At 45.5% G+C, this 16810-nt stretch overlaps 1 protein-coding gene across 1 annotated transcript in view; it reads right to left on the reverse strand.

The window, feature by feature from the left end:
- Positions 1–327: 327 nt before the first annotated feature.
- LOC135553819 (uncharacterized) overlaps positions 328–16810 on the reverse strand; it is a 36951-nt gene continuing 20468 nt past the window's right edge. The window contains exons 9-22 of the mRNA XM_064985755.1: positions 14729–14785; positions 7684–7917; positions 7448–7537; positions 7172–7249; positions 6865–6927; positions 6233–6283; positions 3714–3755; positions 2466–2525; positions 2248–2325; positions 1884–1994; positions 1660–1692; positions 1397–1447; positions 921–992; positions 328–744 (exon numbers count right to left, since the gene is read on the reverse strand). Coding sequence (XP_064841827.1) covers positions 951–992; positions 1397–1447; positions 1660–1692; positions 1884–1994; positions 2248–2325; positions 2466–2525; positions 3714–3755; positions 6233–6283; positions 6865–6927; positions 7172–7249; positions 7448–7537; positions 7684–7917; positions 14729–14785 — 990 coding nt within the window. The 3' untranslated portion in view covers positions 328–744; positions 921–950. The remainder of the gene's footprint in view (positions 745–920; positions 993–1396; positions 1448–1659; positions 1693–1883; positions 1995–2247; positions 2326–2465; positions 2526–3713; positions 3756–6232; positions 6284–6864; positions 6928–7171; positions 7250–7447; positions 7538–7683; positions 7918–14728; positions 14786–16810) is intronic.

Consider the following 16810-nt stretch of genomic DNA (forward strand, 5'->3'; position numbering starts at 1 on the left):
CATTACTTGAGAGAGGAAGGGCTATGGTTTCCTGTGCACGGATGAAGTTCAGGTGACGCCATGCAAAAGACGAATGAAACAAACTGCCGTGTTGAGATAACGACAAAACTATTTCCGTTGTGGAACATGATTAAAGGTCTTTGGGGATACATTGTCAGTAATAGCAATACAGTAACATAAGAAGTACTATGTCATGAACAAACACCACTGGCATACTGAGGTATTAAGGAATAGTTTTTCATACACATGACATCTTCTGTATGTACTGTCCATCACAATGTCCCAGAGAATATCCCCCTTTATAATGACCTCAGAAGAACTCAGGTGTCAGGTTTTGGGAATAGGTCTTTGAATTTTATTTTATTTGGTGTTGATTTAAACTCATAGAGCTTCAGTCTTAAAACTCAACCCCCACATCACATGTACAGTACATTTACAATACTGGTGCCAAGGATAAAAGAACGAGGAGACTGACAGACATTATGTGGTTGCTTTCTGCCCTTTAGTGTGAAATGGATATGAACACAAACACACTGGCAACACAATCTCCAAAACCAGTAGAGGAAGAGAGGGGACAGACACACAACAATAGAAAAGACAAGAACCAAAAACAAAAAACACAAATACAAAACAAAAATGGAATAGTTAAATGTAACAACAGACCAAACAACAAACATCACAATGAACACATGATGGAACGGAACAAATATTCACTTCAAGAAGGCCTCAGCTGATTGACTTAACCTGGACAGAGAAAGAGAGAGAGAGATAAGAAATGTTGCTAAGTGAAGCAGCTGGTTAAAGAGGACAATAAAACAAGGTAGGCCATGAAGCTCTGATCTAAATGCCTAGTAAGGTGACTTCATGTGCTCAGTCACAGAGACAAGCATAAATGAGTAACAAACACTCATCCCACCCACCTTTGTATCCTCCATTTCCAAAGAATCCAGTCAGTCCACCACCACCATATTGGCTTTCCTTCCCTCCTGCTCCTGAAGGAGACACACAGTCAGAGGTTTAGGTTTTGTTAGTTCAGCAGACAACAAAACAGCCAAACAACAAAACAAACAAAAATGCAACGGTGTTAATGGACATCCCTGGTTAGATGTAGGAACCAGTGGAGGCTGGTGAGGGGAGGATGGTTTACAGTAATGGCTGGAATGGAGTCAATGAAATGGAATGCAACACATTTCATTCCATTCCATCCACTCCATTCCAATCAATAACCTCCCTCTCTATACGATAATTACTATAACGGCTGGAATGGATCTACTCTATTCCAGCCATTACTATGAGCCGTTCTCCCCTCACCAGCCTCCACTGATAGGAACTAATATGGTTATTCTGACAGAGGAGAGCAGGACTTTCAGTCAGGGAATGTGACTTTATAACTTACCATTACTGTAGGGGGCACTCTGACCTGCACCCAGCTGTCCTTGACCATAGCCTAAGCAGTGACAAGATGAGTCGTAACAATATTTACCACAAACAGGACACACAGACACAAGGGACATTTACAAGACACGCACAACAGACTAACACTGAAAAATGTGTGCTCTTCCTCACCCACATGCATTCACACCTTAAGCAGTCACTACACACATCATTTCCTGAGGCAAGCAGTGTAGGGGATGTGGTTGTGAGTGTGAGTTTAATCACCTGCTGGCTGTGCACCAAAGCCCCCTCCGTTTCCTGAAACGACAAGAGACAAGTACCCACATGTAAATAGGAGGAACAACGACAAACACATTCAGACATACTACAGAAAACACACAACATCATATATAGCACATGAGCAGATGGACGTGCGGACACACAAACGCATACGTATAGCGACAGACGACACATATAGGACAAACGGACATGTACACAAAGACATATACCATTTTTGCATGGTGGTTTCCCACCACCAGTCGCAGGTCCATAAGGCTGTGCACCCTGTTGTGCACCCTGTTGTGCACCCTGTTGTGCACCCTGTGGCAATCCACCGTTGCCTTTAGAGAGATAGTCAGAGACAGCAGAAGCAAGACATGTTTAGAGAGAAATTACAACACAAACACGCACATTGTACACACACAATCTCTGTCTCTCTTTCTCTTTCTTTCTCTCTCTCACACACACACACACACACACACACACACACACACACACACACACACACACACACACACACACACACACACACACACACACACACACACACACACACACACACACACACACACACACACACACTACCAGTCTCACCATATTTGCCAGAGGATTTGCCTCCATCACCACCACCAAGGCCCAGTTGCTGAGCACCATAAGGGAAGCTTCCATCACCTGCTGGGAGAGTTTATTATTACAACCACACACGCAAACAGTTTTTATTCTTCCTCACACATCCACACTGTATAAGCAGGGTCACAAGTCACAGCAAGTAATTGTAATACTAAAGATTCCTTGGGTCACTATGCTCTTACCATCCAGACCAGCAGTATTGACTGGGGCTCCATTGTAAGGAAGCTGACTGATTCCTCCCCCTGTGGAACACCACAAGGGTCGCTTATAGAGTCTCATCATCTCTCCTCCCACCCAACAGACCACATCAATGGATGGAAAACATATGACTCATTTATGGCATCAACTGTATGCAAATGTACAAAATGACAATGATTACTGGCTTTCCTGTGACAGTGACCTTTGAGTCCCTCTGTTGCTGCTTCAGTGTTCATCACTGACTTGCTTTTTTCTTTGTCTAATCCTTCTCTTCATCTCTCTACTTTTCAGCCTCTCTCTACCTCTTTATTTTTCCTGACCACTCAGTTTTTTCAGTCTTTTTTCTGCCTCTATTTTCTCTCGTTATTCCTTTGTTCACCCTTCCCTCTCTTTAGAGTGTATTTACACAGGCCAGTATCATGCCCCAGCCCCATAGGCTGAACAACCCCGTAGGGCTCTGGGCTGTACCCGCCCAACTTCCCACCATCAGGCCACAGCCCAGCAGGTACCACAGGCTGGCCCCCATAAGGCAGAGCACCACCAGGACCAGAGCCAGCACCCTCTACAGACACACACAAGGTACTGCATGAAGGAGGAGGCACGCGAGTTAAACAAAAATGGATTACACAGAGCTGATCAGAGTGAGCATAGAGAGTGTGTTAGATGAGAAGTGAAACACAGAATGTGTGTATGATTGTGTGAAGGTAATCATCAAATGGAGAGTCTTCAATTTGTTTTGCTATGTGTCCTTTAGAATGAAGATATATGTAGATGTCATCATCCAGATGATGTCATGAATGATGTGCTGAACATGCATATTTTGATGAGCTGGCATTCCTGAAACAGATGTTTTTCAAACATAACTGTCTGGTTAAAGGGGTCATCCATATGGTGCACGTTTATGGATTATCACATGATTATGGATTATCACATGATTATGGATTAATTGATCAGGTATGTTTCAGATGGTCATTCCTGATGGTAATTCGGAGTGTTTAGGGTGAGTGATTAGGTATTACAACGTGACATGTCCAGGGAGTGTTTCATTACTTTCGTTAGCATGCATGTTTTGGAGTGTGATGTTATTAGTGACATTAATTAGGGTGAAAGTTATTCTCCTTCCATGTGTACATCCTGCTTGTTGATGCCCTCTATCTTTTCAAGACAGGACATCTTAGGGAAAACATCCACTTCTTGACCCCTCTTCTTCCATCTCAGGGTGACTCCCTCACCATATTTCTCCTGTCCCTGTGGATATCCTCCTGCGCCAAGACCTAGAATAGCAGAGGAATTAAACAAAGAATGAACCCCTGGGCGGTTAACTCTGTGGTTAGATAGAGGTCCCCTAAAGTGATGAAGACAACTAGGAGATATTGACAAGACATGGTTGGCAGAACATTGGCATGGTCCAGAGTTATTTCCAAATGGGAGACATTTGCTACACCGAGCTTCCACACTGTTACATTACATCTAGCATCCACACTGTTACATTACACATAGCATCCACACTGTTACATTACACCTAGCGTCCACACTGTTACATTACACCTAGCATCCACACTGTTACATTACACCTAGCGTCCACACTGTTACATTACACCTAGCGTCCACACTGTTACATTACACATAGCATCCACACTGTTACATTACACCTAGCGTCCACACTGTTACATTACACCTAGCGTCCACACTGTTACATTACACCTAGCATCCACACTGTTACATTACACCTAGCGTCCACACTGTTACATTACACCTAGCGTCCACACTGTTACATTACACCTAGCGTCCACACTGTTACATTACACCTAGCGTCCACACTGTTACATTACACCTAGCGTCCACACTGTTACATTACACCTAGCGTCCACACTGTTACATTACACCTAGCGTCCACACTGTTACATTACACCTAGCGTCCACACTGTTACATTACACCTAGCGTCCACACTGTTACATTACACCTAGCGTCCACACTGTTACATTACACCTAGCATCCACACTGTTACATGACACATGACATGTTATATGATTATAACATCTTACCTCTCTCAATGCAGACTTTGAACAATTGTTATTTTGTTTTGAGTAGGCCTAAGTAAGATCCTAAATAAGGATGTTATAACTACTTATGAGTTGTTATGACAGCTTATGCAAGTTTTATAATGCACTATAATGCCTTATTTGCATATATACCTCATAGAAAGTGTTACTGACCTTCCTCATCTTACTGAGAGCGAGTCAAGTTCCCATAGAGTAGAGTAGTTACCAGATTGAGTTATTATTTATGCTGCTGGTGATTCCCTGATCCACCTCTACGCAGACGACACCATTCTGTATACATCTGGCCCTTCTTTGGACACGGTGCTAACAAACCTCCAGATGAGCTTCAATGCCATACAACTCTCCTTCCGTGGCCTCCAACTGCTCTTAAATGCAAGCAAAACTAAATGCATGCTCTTCAACCGATCGCTACCCGCACCCGCTCGCCCGTCTAGCATCACTACTCTGGACGGTTCTGATTTAGAATATGTGGACAACTACAAATACCTAGGTGTTTGGTTAGACGGTAAACTCTCCTTCCAGACTCACATTAAGCATCTCCAATCCAAAATTAAATCTAGAATTGGCTTCCTATTTTGCAACAAGGCATCCTTCATTCATGCTGCCAAACATACCCTCGTAAAACCGACTATACTACCAATCCTTGACTTCGGCGAAGTCATTTTCAAAATAGCCTCCAACACTCTACTTAGCAAATTGGATGTAGTCTATCACAGTGCCATCTATTTTGTCACCAAAGCCCCATATACTACCCACCACTGCGACCTGTATGCTCTCGTAGGCTGGCCCTCACTTCATATTGGTCGCCAAACCCACTGGCTCCAGGTCATCTATAAGTCTTTGCGAGGTAAAGCCCGCCTTATCTCAGCTCACTGGTCACCATAGCAGCACCCAACCGTAGCATGAGCTCCAGCAGGTATATTTCACTGGTCACCCCGAAAGCCAACTCCTCTTTGGCTGCCTTTCCTTCCAGTTCTCTGCTGCCAATGACTGGAATGATTTGCAAAAATCACTGAAGCTGGAGACTTATATCTCCCTCACTAACTTTAAGCATCAGCTGTCAGAGCAGCTTACCGATCATTGCACCTGTACACAGCCCAACTGTAAATAGCCCATCCAACTACCTCATCCCCATATTATTATTTTTTCTTTTGCTCTTTTGCACCCCAGTATATCTACTTGCACATTCATTTTCTGCACATCTATCACTCCAGTGTTTAATTGCTAAATTCTAATTATTTCGCCACTATGGCCTATTTATTGCCTGACCTGCCTAATCTTACTACATTTGCACACACTGTATATATACTTTTCTATTGTGTTATTGACTGTACGTTTGTTTATCCCATGTGTAACTCTGTGTTGTTTGTGTCGCACTGCTTTGCTTTATCTTGGCCAGGTCACAGTTGTAAATGAGAACTTGTTCTCAACTGGCCTACCTGGTTAAATAAAGGTGAAATAAAAAAATAATGAGTTGTTACTGGTTTACGAATGGTTACCTCCTGCTCCCTTCCCTGCCTTGCCTCCCAGCCCAGCAGCACCATCCGCTAACACTGTTGGGTACCCAATCCCTGAAACATAATTATAATCATCAATCAATTATAATTATGTCTGTATGTGAGCGGGTCAGTTAGTTGGTCAGCCACCCACAAATGTTAGTTGATTGGCTATAGTTGATGAGACCTACCGGGTCCATAACCATTGCCTCCAGTACTAGCACCGTAGCCATTGCCATAGCCTGTGGAGAAGAGGGGGCATGTTAAAAACCTTGACAAGAAAGCAGACATTTAGTCTCAAACAAAGTTCCCAAACAACACTGTATGCAGCTTTCCAGCTCCTCTAGCTTTAGCGTGGGCTTGTTTAATGTTGTGGCAGAAGTTTTCCCCGACAGTACTTCCTGTACAGGGGATAGAAAGGTTAAGGGCAGGTGCATGTCATGTACGTACAGACAGACAGACGACAGACAGACAGACAGACAGACAGACAGACACTGCATTGGCCCCACCAGCTGGGCCTCCACCTGCATGAGAACAAAAGAAGTCAAGGTCACTTCCTGGTGGTACAGACCCTGAGGATCTGTCTTCTCTCATTTAAGATCACTTCTCAGTGACAACTTTGGTTTCGTCTCTAAGAGAGGCAGCTATGTTTCACACTGCTACTGTAATCCTCATTCATTCCCAACACATCTATTGAATGTTGTATTTCATCGTCCATGCCTCAGCTCTATACTCCAGTTTACAGTGTCCTCAAACTGTAGTTATATTTTAAGGAATTTGACCTTAATAAAGGAATTTGACAAGGGGAAGCATGCTGACTCACCATTCCCATATCCGTTGCCCGCTCCAGGCCCGGGGTATGCTTCTCCAATTTGATCACCATAACCTGTGATGACAACCAAAAAACATTAGAGCACAGCACATCATTCTTAGAGAGAGTACTGTGGGATATTTCATAAAGAGAAAAGAGAAGATTGGCACCTGAGATCAAAAATCGAGTAAAGAAGATGGCAAATGGAAATGAGAGAGAAAATGAAAGGTAGGAGAGATAATAAGAGAGTAAGAGAACCAGAGAAAGATAGAAAATTAGAACTAGAGAGTGCAAAAGTGTGATAATTAATAGGCCTTACCTGCTGATTTGCCTGCTCCACCCTGGGGGTATACTCCTGCTCCACCCTGGGGATATCCTCCCTGTCCCAGATTAGCACCTGAGAGAGAGAGAGAGAGAGAGAGAGAGAGAGAGAGAGAGAGAGAGAGAGCAAGAGTGAGGAAGAGGGCAAATGAGAGTGAAAGAGAAAAAATAGAATAGAAAGAGAGAGGGAGAGAGAGAGAGAGAGAGAGAGAAGAAAGAAAGAAAGAAAGAGAGAAATAAAGAGTAAAGCATGGCAACAAAGTAAAAGGCTCACCACCGCCAGCTTTGCCTGGTTTTCCTGCTCCACCCTGGGGGTATCCCCCTGCTCCACCCTGGGGGTATCCTCCCTGTCCCAGACTGGCACCTGAGAGAGAGAGAGAGAGAGAGAGAGAGAGAGAGAGAGAGAGAGAGAGAGGGCAAATGAGAGTGAAAGAGAAAAAATATAATAGAAGTGAGAAGAAAGAAAGAGAGAATACAGAGAAAAGCATGGCAACAAAGTAAAAGGCTCACCACCGCCAGCTTTGCCTTGTTTTCCTGCTCCACCCTGGGGGTAACCTCCTGCTCCACCCTGGGGGTATCCTCCTGCTCCACCCTGGGGGTATCCTCCTGCTCCACCCTGGGGGTATCCACCTGCTCCACCCTGGGGGTATCCACCTGCTCCACCCTGGGGGTATCCTCCTGCTCCACCCTGGGGGTATTCACCTGCTCCACCCTGGGGGTATCCTCCCTGTCCCAGACTGGCACCTGAGATAGAGAGCAAGAGCGAGAAAGAGGGAAAAATGGATTCAGATAGAAAAAATAGAAAGACAAAGATATATAAAGAGAGCCAGAAATAGAAAGACAAAGATAAATAAAGAGACAGAAATAGAAAGACAAAGATATTGTCACGACTTCTGCCGAAGTCGTTGCCTCTCCTTGTTCGGGCGGTGCTCGGCGTTCGACGTCACCGGTCTTCCAGCCATCATTGATCCTTTTTTCATTTTCCATTGGTTTTGTCTTGTCTTCCCACACACCTGTTTTCAATCCCATTCATTACCTGTTATGTATTTAACCCTCTGTTTCCCCTCATGTCTTTGTCAGAGATTGTTTTATTGTCAGTGTAGTGTGATGTTGTATAGGTGCGCGTCGGGTCCTCGTACCCATGTTCGTTTGTTTACGTACATTTAGTGTTATGGAGCATACTCCGTGAACTTTATTAAAAGACTCCATTTTACACTCTATTTGACTCTCCTGTGCCTGACTTCCCTGCCACCTATTACACCTATGCATGACAGAATCTCTGACCTTATATATGAAGTAAGCAGGAGAGGACACTATGCCCATGGAGCTGGAGGAAAGCGTTCAGGAACAAGCGAGGGAGCTTGACGTTATCAGCTCCGTCATGGATCACATTGTCCAGAAAATGGATCGCTGGGAGAGACAGGGAGTTTCTCAAGCGCCACCACCACCACAACCGGAATCTCCAGTGAACGTTTTTTCCTCTCCGGAATCTAAGATCCATTTATCCCTACCTACGGGATACAACGGAGATACTGCCGGCTGCCAGGGTTTCCTCCTTAAGCTGAACTTATATCTAGCCACGGCCTCCCCAGTATCATCTGACCGTGAGAAGAGTTACGCCCTTGTCTCATGCCTCACCGGGAAAGCCCTGGAATGGGCCAGCGCTGTGTGTAGAAGGGAGGATGCGGCGTTGGACCATTTTGAGGAGTTCACCCGCCAATTCCGGATAGTATTCAATCACCCACCTGAAGGCAAAGCAGCGGGTGAGCTCCTCTATCATCTGAGGCAGGAGACGAGGAGTGCACAAGATTTTGCTTTGGAGATTAGGACCTTGGCTGCCGGCGCTGGATGGAGCAACAGGGCCCTGATCGACCATTACCGTTGTAGTCTACGCGAGGACGTCCGTCGGGAGCTGGCCTGTAGAGACACCACCCTCACCTTCGACCAGCTGGTGGACATGTTCATCAAGCTGGACAACATGCTGGCTACTCGTGGACGTCTAGATCGGGGTCAGGTTGTTCCATCCTCCCGCATCCTCTCTCCCGAACCTATGGAATTGGGAGGGATGGTGCGCAGAGAGACCGGAGGGGGTTCCCGCTCGAGCACCATTCAAGGTCGCAGAGGGCACACTGCTGCAGAGGACACACTGCTGGTCAGTGCCGGGTTGGTTCCTCTGGGAATAGAGAGGGCAGGCAGGGTATTCTGGCGTCACCCCAGGTGAGTAGGCACCATTCTCATCCAGAGCCCTCTGCTGCACTAATGTTTGTCTCTGTCTCTTGTCCTGATTTTTCACTGCATTCCCAGTATAAGGCACTAGTAGATTCAGGTGCAGCTGGGAATTTCATTAATAAAAGTCTAGCTCATAGTTTAGGGATCCCTATTGTTCCTGTGGATATGCCTTTCCCCATTCATGCCTTAGATAGTCGACCATTAGGGTCAGGGTTTATCAGGGAGGTAAACGCACCTTTGTGTATGATAACGCAGGAGGGTCACAAGGAGAAGATTAGTCTTTTCCTTATTGATTCTCCTGCATATTCTGTGGTGCTAGGCCTACCCTGGTTAGTTTGTCATAACCCCACTGTTTCTTGGCCACAGAGGGCTCTCATGGGGTGGTCGCGAGAATGCTCAGGTAGGTGTTTAGGGGTTTCTGTTGGTGCTACTACGGTGGAAAGTCCAGACCAGGTCTCCACCGTGCGCATTCCCCCGAATATGCCGATTTGGCTCTCGCCTTCTGTAAAAAGAAGGCGACTCAATTACCACCCCATCGATGGGGGGATTGTGCAATAGATCTCCTGGTAGACGCTGCATATCCCAAGAGTCACGTGTATCCCCTGTCGCAAGCGGAGACGGAGGCTATGGAGACATATGTCTCTGAATCCCTGCATCAGGGGTTCGTTCATTCAGCCATCCATTTCACCCGTCTCTTCGAGTTTCTTTTTTGTGAAAAAAAAGGATGCCGGTTTACGCCCGTGCGTTGATTATCGATGTCTTAATAAAAAGCACAGTGAAATATAGTTACCCGCTACCTCTGATCAATGCGATTATTGAGTTAATGCACGGGGCACGTTTTTCACAAAATTGGATCTCAGGAGTGCGTACAATCTGGTGCGTATTAAGAAGAGTGATGAGTGGAAGACGGCATTTAGCACCACCTCAGGTCATTATGAGTACCTTGTCATACCATATGGGTTGATGAATGCTCCATCAGTTTTCCAATCATTTGTAGATGAGATCTTCAGGGACCTGCACGGGCAGGGTGTAGTGGTGTATATAGATGATATTCTGATATACTCTGCTTCACGCGCCGAGAATGTGTCCCTGGTGCGCAGGGTGCTTGGTCGCCTGTTGGAGCATGATCTATATGTCAAGGCTGAGAAATTCTTCTTTTTCCAACAATCCATCTCCTTCCTAGGGCATCGGATTTCCACTTCAGGAGTGGAGATGGAGAGCGACCACATTACAGCCGTGCGTAATTGGCCGACTCCAACCATGGTAAAGGAGTTGCAGCGTTTTTGGGGGTTTTCCAATTACTACCCGGAGGTTTATCTGGGGTTTTGGTCAGGTGGCAGCTCCCATTACCTCACTGCTAAAGGGGGGTCCGGTGCGCTTGCAGTGGTCGACTGAGGCGAACAGGGCTTTTGAGCACCTGAAGACTCTGTTTACCTCGGTACCTGTGCTGGCTCATCCGGATCCCTCTTTGCCATTCATAGTGGAGGTGGACGCATCCGAAGCTGGGATAGGAGCAGTGCTCTCTCAGTGTTCGGGTACGCCACTGAAGCTTCGCCCCTGTGCTTTCTTTTCGAAGAAGCTCAGCCCGGCGGAGCGAAACTATGATGTGGGGAACGCTGTCGTAGAAGCTTTGAAGGTGTGGAGGCATTGGCTTGAGGGGCCTAAACACCCTTTTCTCATCTGGACTGACAACCGCAATCTGGAGTACATCCGTCAGGCGAAGAGATTGAATCCTCGCCAAGCAAGGTGCGCCATGTTTTCACTCGTTTCGTGTTTACTCTTTCTTACAGACCAGGCTCCCAGAACGTTAAGGCAGACGCATTGTCTCGGCTGTATGACACAGAGGAGCGGTCCATGGATCCCACTCCCATACTCCCAGCTTCGTGTCTGGTGGCGCCTGTAGTGTGGGAGCTGGATGGTCCTCTCTGCCTTTTTTCTTTCCGGACATTGAGCGGGCGTCACGTGCAGAGCCTTCTCCCCCTGAGTGTCCAGCTGGTCATCTGTAAGTTCCGTCTGCTGTCCGCGACCGATTGATATATTGGGCTCACACGTCACCCTCCTCTGGTCATCCTGGGATAGGTCGGACAATGCGCTGTCTTGAAGGGAGATTCTGGTGGCCCACTTTAGCTAAGGACGTGAGGATTTATGTTTCTTCCTGCTCGGTGTGCGCCCAGTGCAAGGCTCCTAGACACCTGCCCAGAGGTAAGCTAGAACCTCTACCCGTTCCTCAACGGCCGTGGTCGCACCTGTCGGTGTATTTTTTGACTGATCTTCCACCTTCACAGGGTTACACCACGATCCTGGTCGTTGTGGATCGGTTTTCAAAGTCCTGTCGTCTCCTCCCTTTGCCCGGTCTCCCTAGGACGGCCTTACAAACTGCAGAGGCCCTGTTTACACACGTTTTCCGGCACTATGGGGTGCCTGAGGATATAGTGTCTGATCGGGGTTCCCAGTTCACATCATGGGTCTGGAAGGCGTTCATGGAGCGTCTGGGGATCTCGGTTAGTCTTACCTCAGGTTTTCACCCCGAGAGTAATGGGCAGGTGGAGAGTTAACCAGGATGTGGGTAGGTTTCTGCGGTCTTATTGCCAGGATCGGCCGGGGGAGTGGGCGAAGTTCGTGCCCTGGGCAGAGATGGCTCAGAACTCGCTACGTCACTCCTCCACTAACCTTACTCCCTTTCAATGTGTATTAGGGTATCAGCCGGTTCTGGCTCCTTGGCATCAGAGCCAGACCGAGGCCCCTGCGGTGGACAATTGGTTTCGGCACGCTGAGGAAACCTGGGAGGCAGCCCACGTCCACCTTCAGCGTGCCATAAGGCGCCAGAAAATTGGCGCAGACCGTCGCCGCAGTGAGGCCCCCGTGTTCGCACCAGGGGACAGGGTCTTGCTCTCGACCCAAAACCTGCCCCTTCACCTGCTCTGCCGGAAGCTGGGTCCGCGGTTTGTGGGGCCGTTTAAAGTCCTGAGGAGAATGTAGTGTGATGTTGTATAGGTGCGCGTCGGGTCCTCGTACCCATGTTTGTTTGTTTACGTACATTTAGTGTTATGGAGCATACTCCGTGAACTTTATTAAAAGACTCCATTTTACACTCTATTTGACTCTCCTGCGCCTGACTTCCCTGCCACCTATTACACCTATGCATGACAGATACAGTGCCTTGCGAAAGTATTCGGCCCCCTTGAACTTTGCGACCTTTTGCCACATTTCAGGCTTCAAACATAAATATATAAAACTGTATTTTTTTGTGAAGAATCAACAACAAGTGGGACACAATCATGAAGTGGAACGACATTTATTGGATATTTCAAACTTTTTTAACAAATCAAAAACTGAATAATTGGGCGTGCAAAATTATTCAGCCCCTTTACTTTCAGTGCAGCAAACTCTCTCCAGAAGTTCAGTGAGGATCTCTGAATTATCCAATGTTGACCTAAATGACTAATGATGATAAATACAATCCACCTGTGTGTAATCAAGTCTCCGTATAAATGCACCTTTACTGTGATAGTCTCAGAGGTCCGTTAAAAGCGCAGAGAGCATCATGAAGAACAAGGAACACACAAGGCAGGTCCGAGATTGTGTTGTGAAGAAGTTTGAAGCCGGATTTGGATACAAAAAGATTTCCCAAGCTTTAAACATCCCAAGGAGCACTGTGCAAGCGATAATATTGAAATGGAAGGAGTATCAGACCACTGCAAATCTATCAAGACCTGGCCGTCCCTCTAAACTTTCAGCTCATACAAGGAGAAGACTGATCAGAGATGCAGCCAAGAGGCCCATGATCACTCTGGATGAACTGCAGAGATCTACAGCTGAGGTGGGAGACTCTGTCCATAGGACAACAATCAGTCGTATATTGCACAAATCTGGCCTTTATGGAAGAGTGGCAAGAAGAAAGCCATTTCTTAAAGATATCCATAAAAAGTGTTGTTTAAAGTTTGCCACAAGCCACCTGGGAGACACACCAAACATGAGGAAGAAGGTGCTCTGGTCAGATGAAACCAAAATTGAACTTTTTGGCAACAATGCAAAACGTTATGTTTGGCGTAAAAGCAACACAGCGCATCACCCTGACCACACCATCCCCACTGTCAAACATGGTGGTGGCAGCATCATGGTTTGGGCCTGCTTTTCTTCAGCAGGGACAGGGAATATGGTTAGAATTGATGGGAAGATGGATGGAGCCAAATACAGGACCATTCTGGAAGAAAACCTGATGGAGTCTGCAAAAGACCTGAGACTGGGACGGAGATTTGTCTTCCAACAAGACAATGATCCAAAACATAAAGCAAAATCTACAATGGAATGGTTCAAAAATAAACATATCCAGGTGTTAGAATGGTCAAGTCAAAGTCCAGACCTGAATCCAATCAAGAATCTGTGGAAAGAACTGAAAACTGCATGTTCACAAATGCTCTCCATCCAACCTCACTGAGTTCGAGCTGTTTTGCAAGGAGGAATGGGAAAAAATTTCAGTCTCTCGATGTGCAAAACTGATAGAGACATACCCCAAGCGACTTACAGCTGTAATCGCAGCAAAAGGTGGCGCTACAAAGTATTAACTTCAGGGGGCTGAATAATTTTGCACACCCAATTTTTCAGTTTTTGATTTGTTAAAAAGTTTGAAATATCCAATAAATGTTCCACTTCATGATTCTTCACTTGTTGTTGATTCTTCAAAAAAATACAGTTTTAAATCTTTATGTTTTTGAAATGTGGCAAAAGCCTGAAATGTGGCAAAAGGTCACAAACTGTATAAAGAGAGACAGAAATAGAAAGACAAAGATATATAAAGAGAGACAGAAATAGAAAGACACAGAAATAGAAAGACAAAGATATATAAAGAGAGACAGAAATAGAAAGACAAAGATAAATAAAGAAATAGAAAGACAAAGAAAAATAAAAGACACAGAAATAGAAAGACAAAGATAAATAAAGAGAGACAGAAATAGAAAGACAAAGATATATAAAGAGAGACAGGAATAGAAAGACAAAGATAAATAAAGAGAGACAGGAATAGAAAGACAAAGATAAATAAAGAGAGACAGTAATATAAAGACAAAGCGAAAAGCTTTGCCTGCTCCATTCTGGGGGTATCCTCCTTGTCCAAGACCGGTTGCATTACTCAAGCGATCATCTACTTTTAAATGAATTTCAATTACATCACCTAACATGCATTAGAATATACTGTGAAGAGGTAACATGGACGCTGTGACAGATTGAGTTTCCAATTACTTTCTTTATGCCACAGAATAGTGAGCCATCCATTAAAAGGAGAGAATATGTTGGTTAGGTTTCTGTCTGTCAGTGTCAGTTCCATTACCTGCTCCATAGCCGTTGTTTCCTGCCCCCGGGTAGCTGCCTGCTCCGGCACCGTAGCCTGTGGAATAAGTCAACAAAGCTCAGCACAAAACCCTGTGATTGACTTGAGACTGAGCGACACGATCCCTAATTAGGCCGTAGCCTGTGACACTCAACATCCATGCACATTACATATCACTGTGATTAGGCCGTAGCCTGTGACACTCAACATCCATGCACATTACATATCACTGTGATTAGGCCGTAGCCTGTGACACTCAACATCCATGCACATTACATATCACTGTGATTAGGCCGTAGCCTGTGACACTCAACATCCATGCACATTACATATCACTGTGATTAGGCCGTAGCCTGTGACACTCAACATCCATGCACATTACATATCACTGTGATTAGGCCGTAGCCTGTGACACTCAACATCCATGCACATTACATATCACTGTGATTAGGCCGTAGCCTGTGACACTCAACATCCATGCACATTACATATCACTGTGATTAGGCCGTAGCCTGTGACACTCAACATCCATGCACATTACATATCACTGTGATTAGGCCGTAGCCTGTGACACTCAACATCCATGCACATTACATATCACTGTGATTAGGCCGTAGCCTGTGACACTCAACATCCATGCACATTACATATCACTGTGATTAGGCCGTAGCCTGTGACACTCAACATCCATGCACATTACATATCACTGTGATTAGGCCGTAGCCTGTGACACTCAACATCCATGCACATTACATATCACTGTGATTAGGCCGTAGCCTGTGACACTCAACATCCATGCACATTACATATCACTGTGATTAGGCCGTAGCCTGTGACACTCAACATCCATGCACATTACATATCACTGTGATTAGGCCGTAGCCTGTGACACTCAACATCCATGCACATTACATATCACTGTGATTAGGCCGTAGCCTGTGACACTCAACATCCATGCACATTACATATCACTGTGATTAGGCTGTAGCCTGTGACACTCAACATCCATGCACATTACATATCACTGTGATTAGGCCGTAGCTTGTGACACTCAACATCCATGCTTACCACATAAATGTGACCAATCAGAAAGATATGTTTACACAAATCCAAGCCACAGTAAAAATAAGACAAACCTGCAACTCAGGTCAAATTTCAAGTCAACCATCCCTAAAGCAATTCATCAAAAGCTTCCAGTGTGCTTCTAGGACACAAACATAGAGCCAACAAGACAGGTGCATCATTCATAGAGGGTAATATCATATACAGGGCCTTTGGAAAGTATGTAGACCCCTTGACTTTTCCCACATTTTGTTACGTTACAGCCTTATTATAAAATTGATTAAATCGTTTTTTCCCCTCCTCAATCTACACACAATACCGCACAATAACAAAGCAAAAACAGGTTTTTAGACATTTTTGCTAATTTATAAAAAATAAAAATGTAAATATCACATTTGCATAAGTATTCAGACCCTTTACTCAGTACTTTGTTAAAGCACCTTTGGCAGCGATTACAGCATTGCGACTTCTTTGGTATGATGCTATAAGCTTGGCACACCTGCATTTGGGGAGTTTCTCCCATTCTTCCCTGCAGATCTTCTCCAGCTCTGTCAGGTCGGATGGGGAGCATCGCTGCACAACTATTTTCAAGTCTCTCCTGAGATGTTCGATCGTATTCACATCCAGGCTCTGGCTGGGCCGCTCAAGGACATTCAGAGACTTGTCCCGAAGCCACTCCTATGTTGTCTTGGTTGTGTGCTTAGGGCCGTTATCCTGTTGGAGGGCCATTATCCTGTTGGAAGGTGAACATTTGCCCCAGTCTGAGGTCCTGGAGCAGGTTTTCATCAAGGTTTTCATCAAGGATCCCTCTAACTTTGCTCCGTTCATTTTTGCCTCGATACTGACTAGTCTCCCAGTCACTGCTGCTGAAAAACATCCCTACAGCATGATGCTGCCACCACCATGCGTCACTGTAGGGATGTTACCAGGTTTTCTCCAGATGTGAAGCTTGGCATTCAGGCCAAAGAGTTCAATCTTGGCTTCATCAGACCAGAGAATCTTGTTTCTCATGGTCTGGGA

The sequence above is a fragment of the Oncorhynchus masou genome, chromosome 14 (assembly GCF_036934945.1).
Source record: "Oncorhynchus masou masou isolate Uvic2021 chromosome 14, UVic_Omas_1.1, whole genome shotgun sequence".
Lineage (NCBI taxonomy): Eukaryota > Metazoa > Chordata > Actinopteri > Salmoniformes > Salmonidae > Oncorhynchus > Oncorhynchus masou.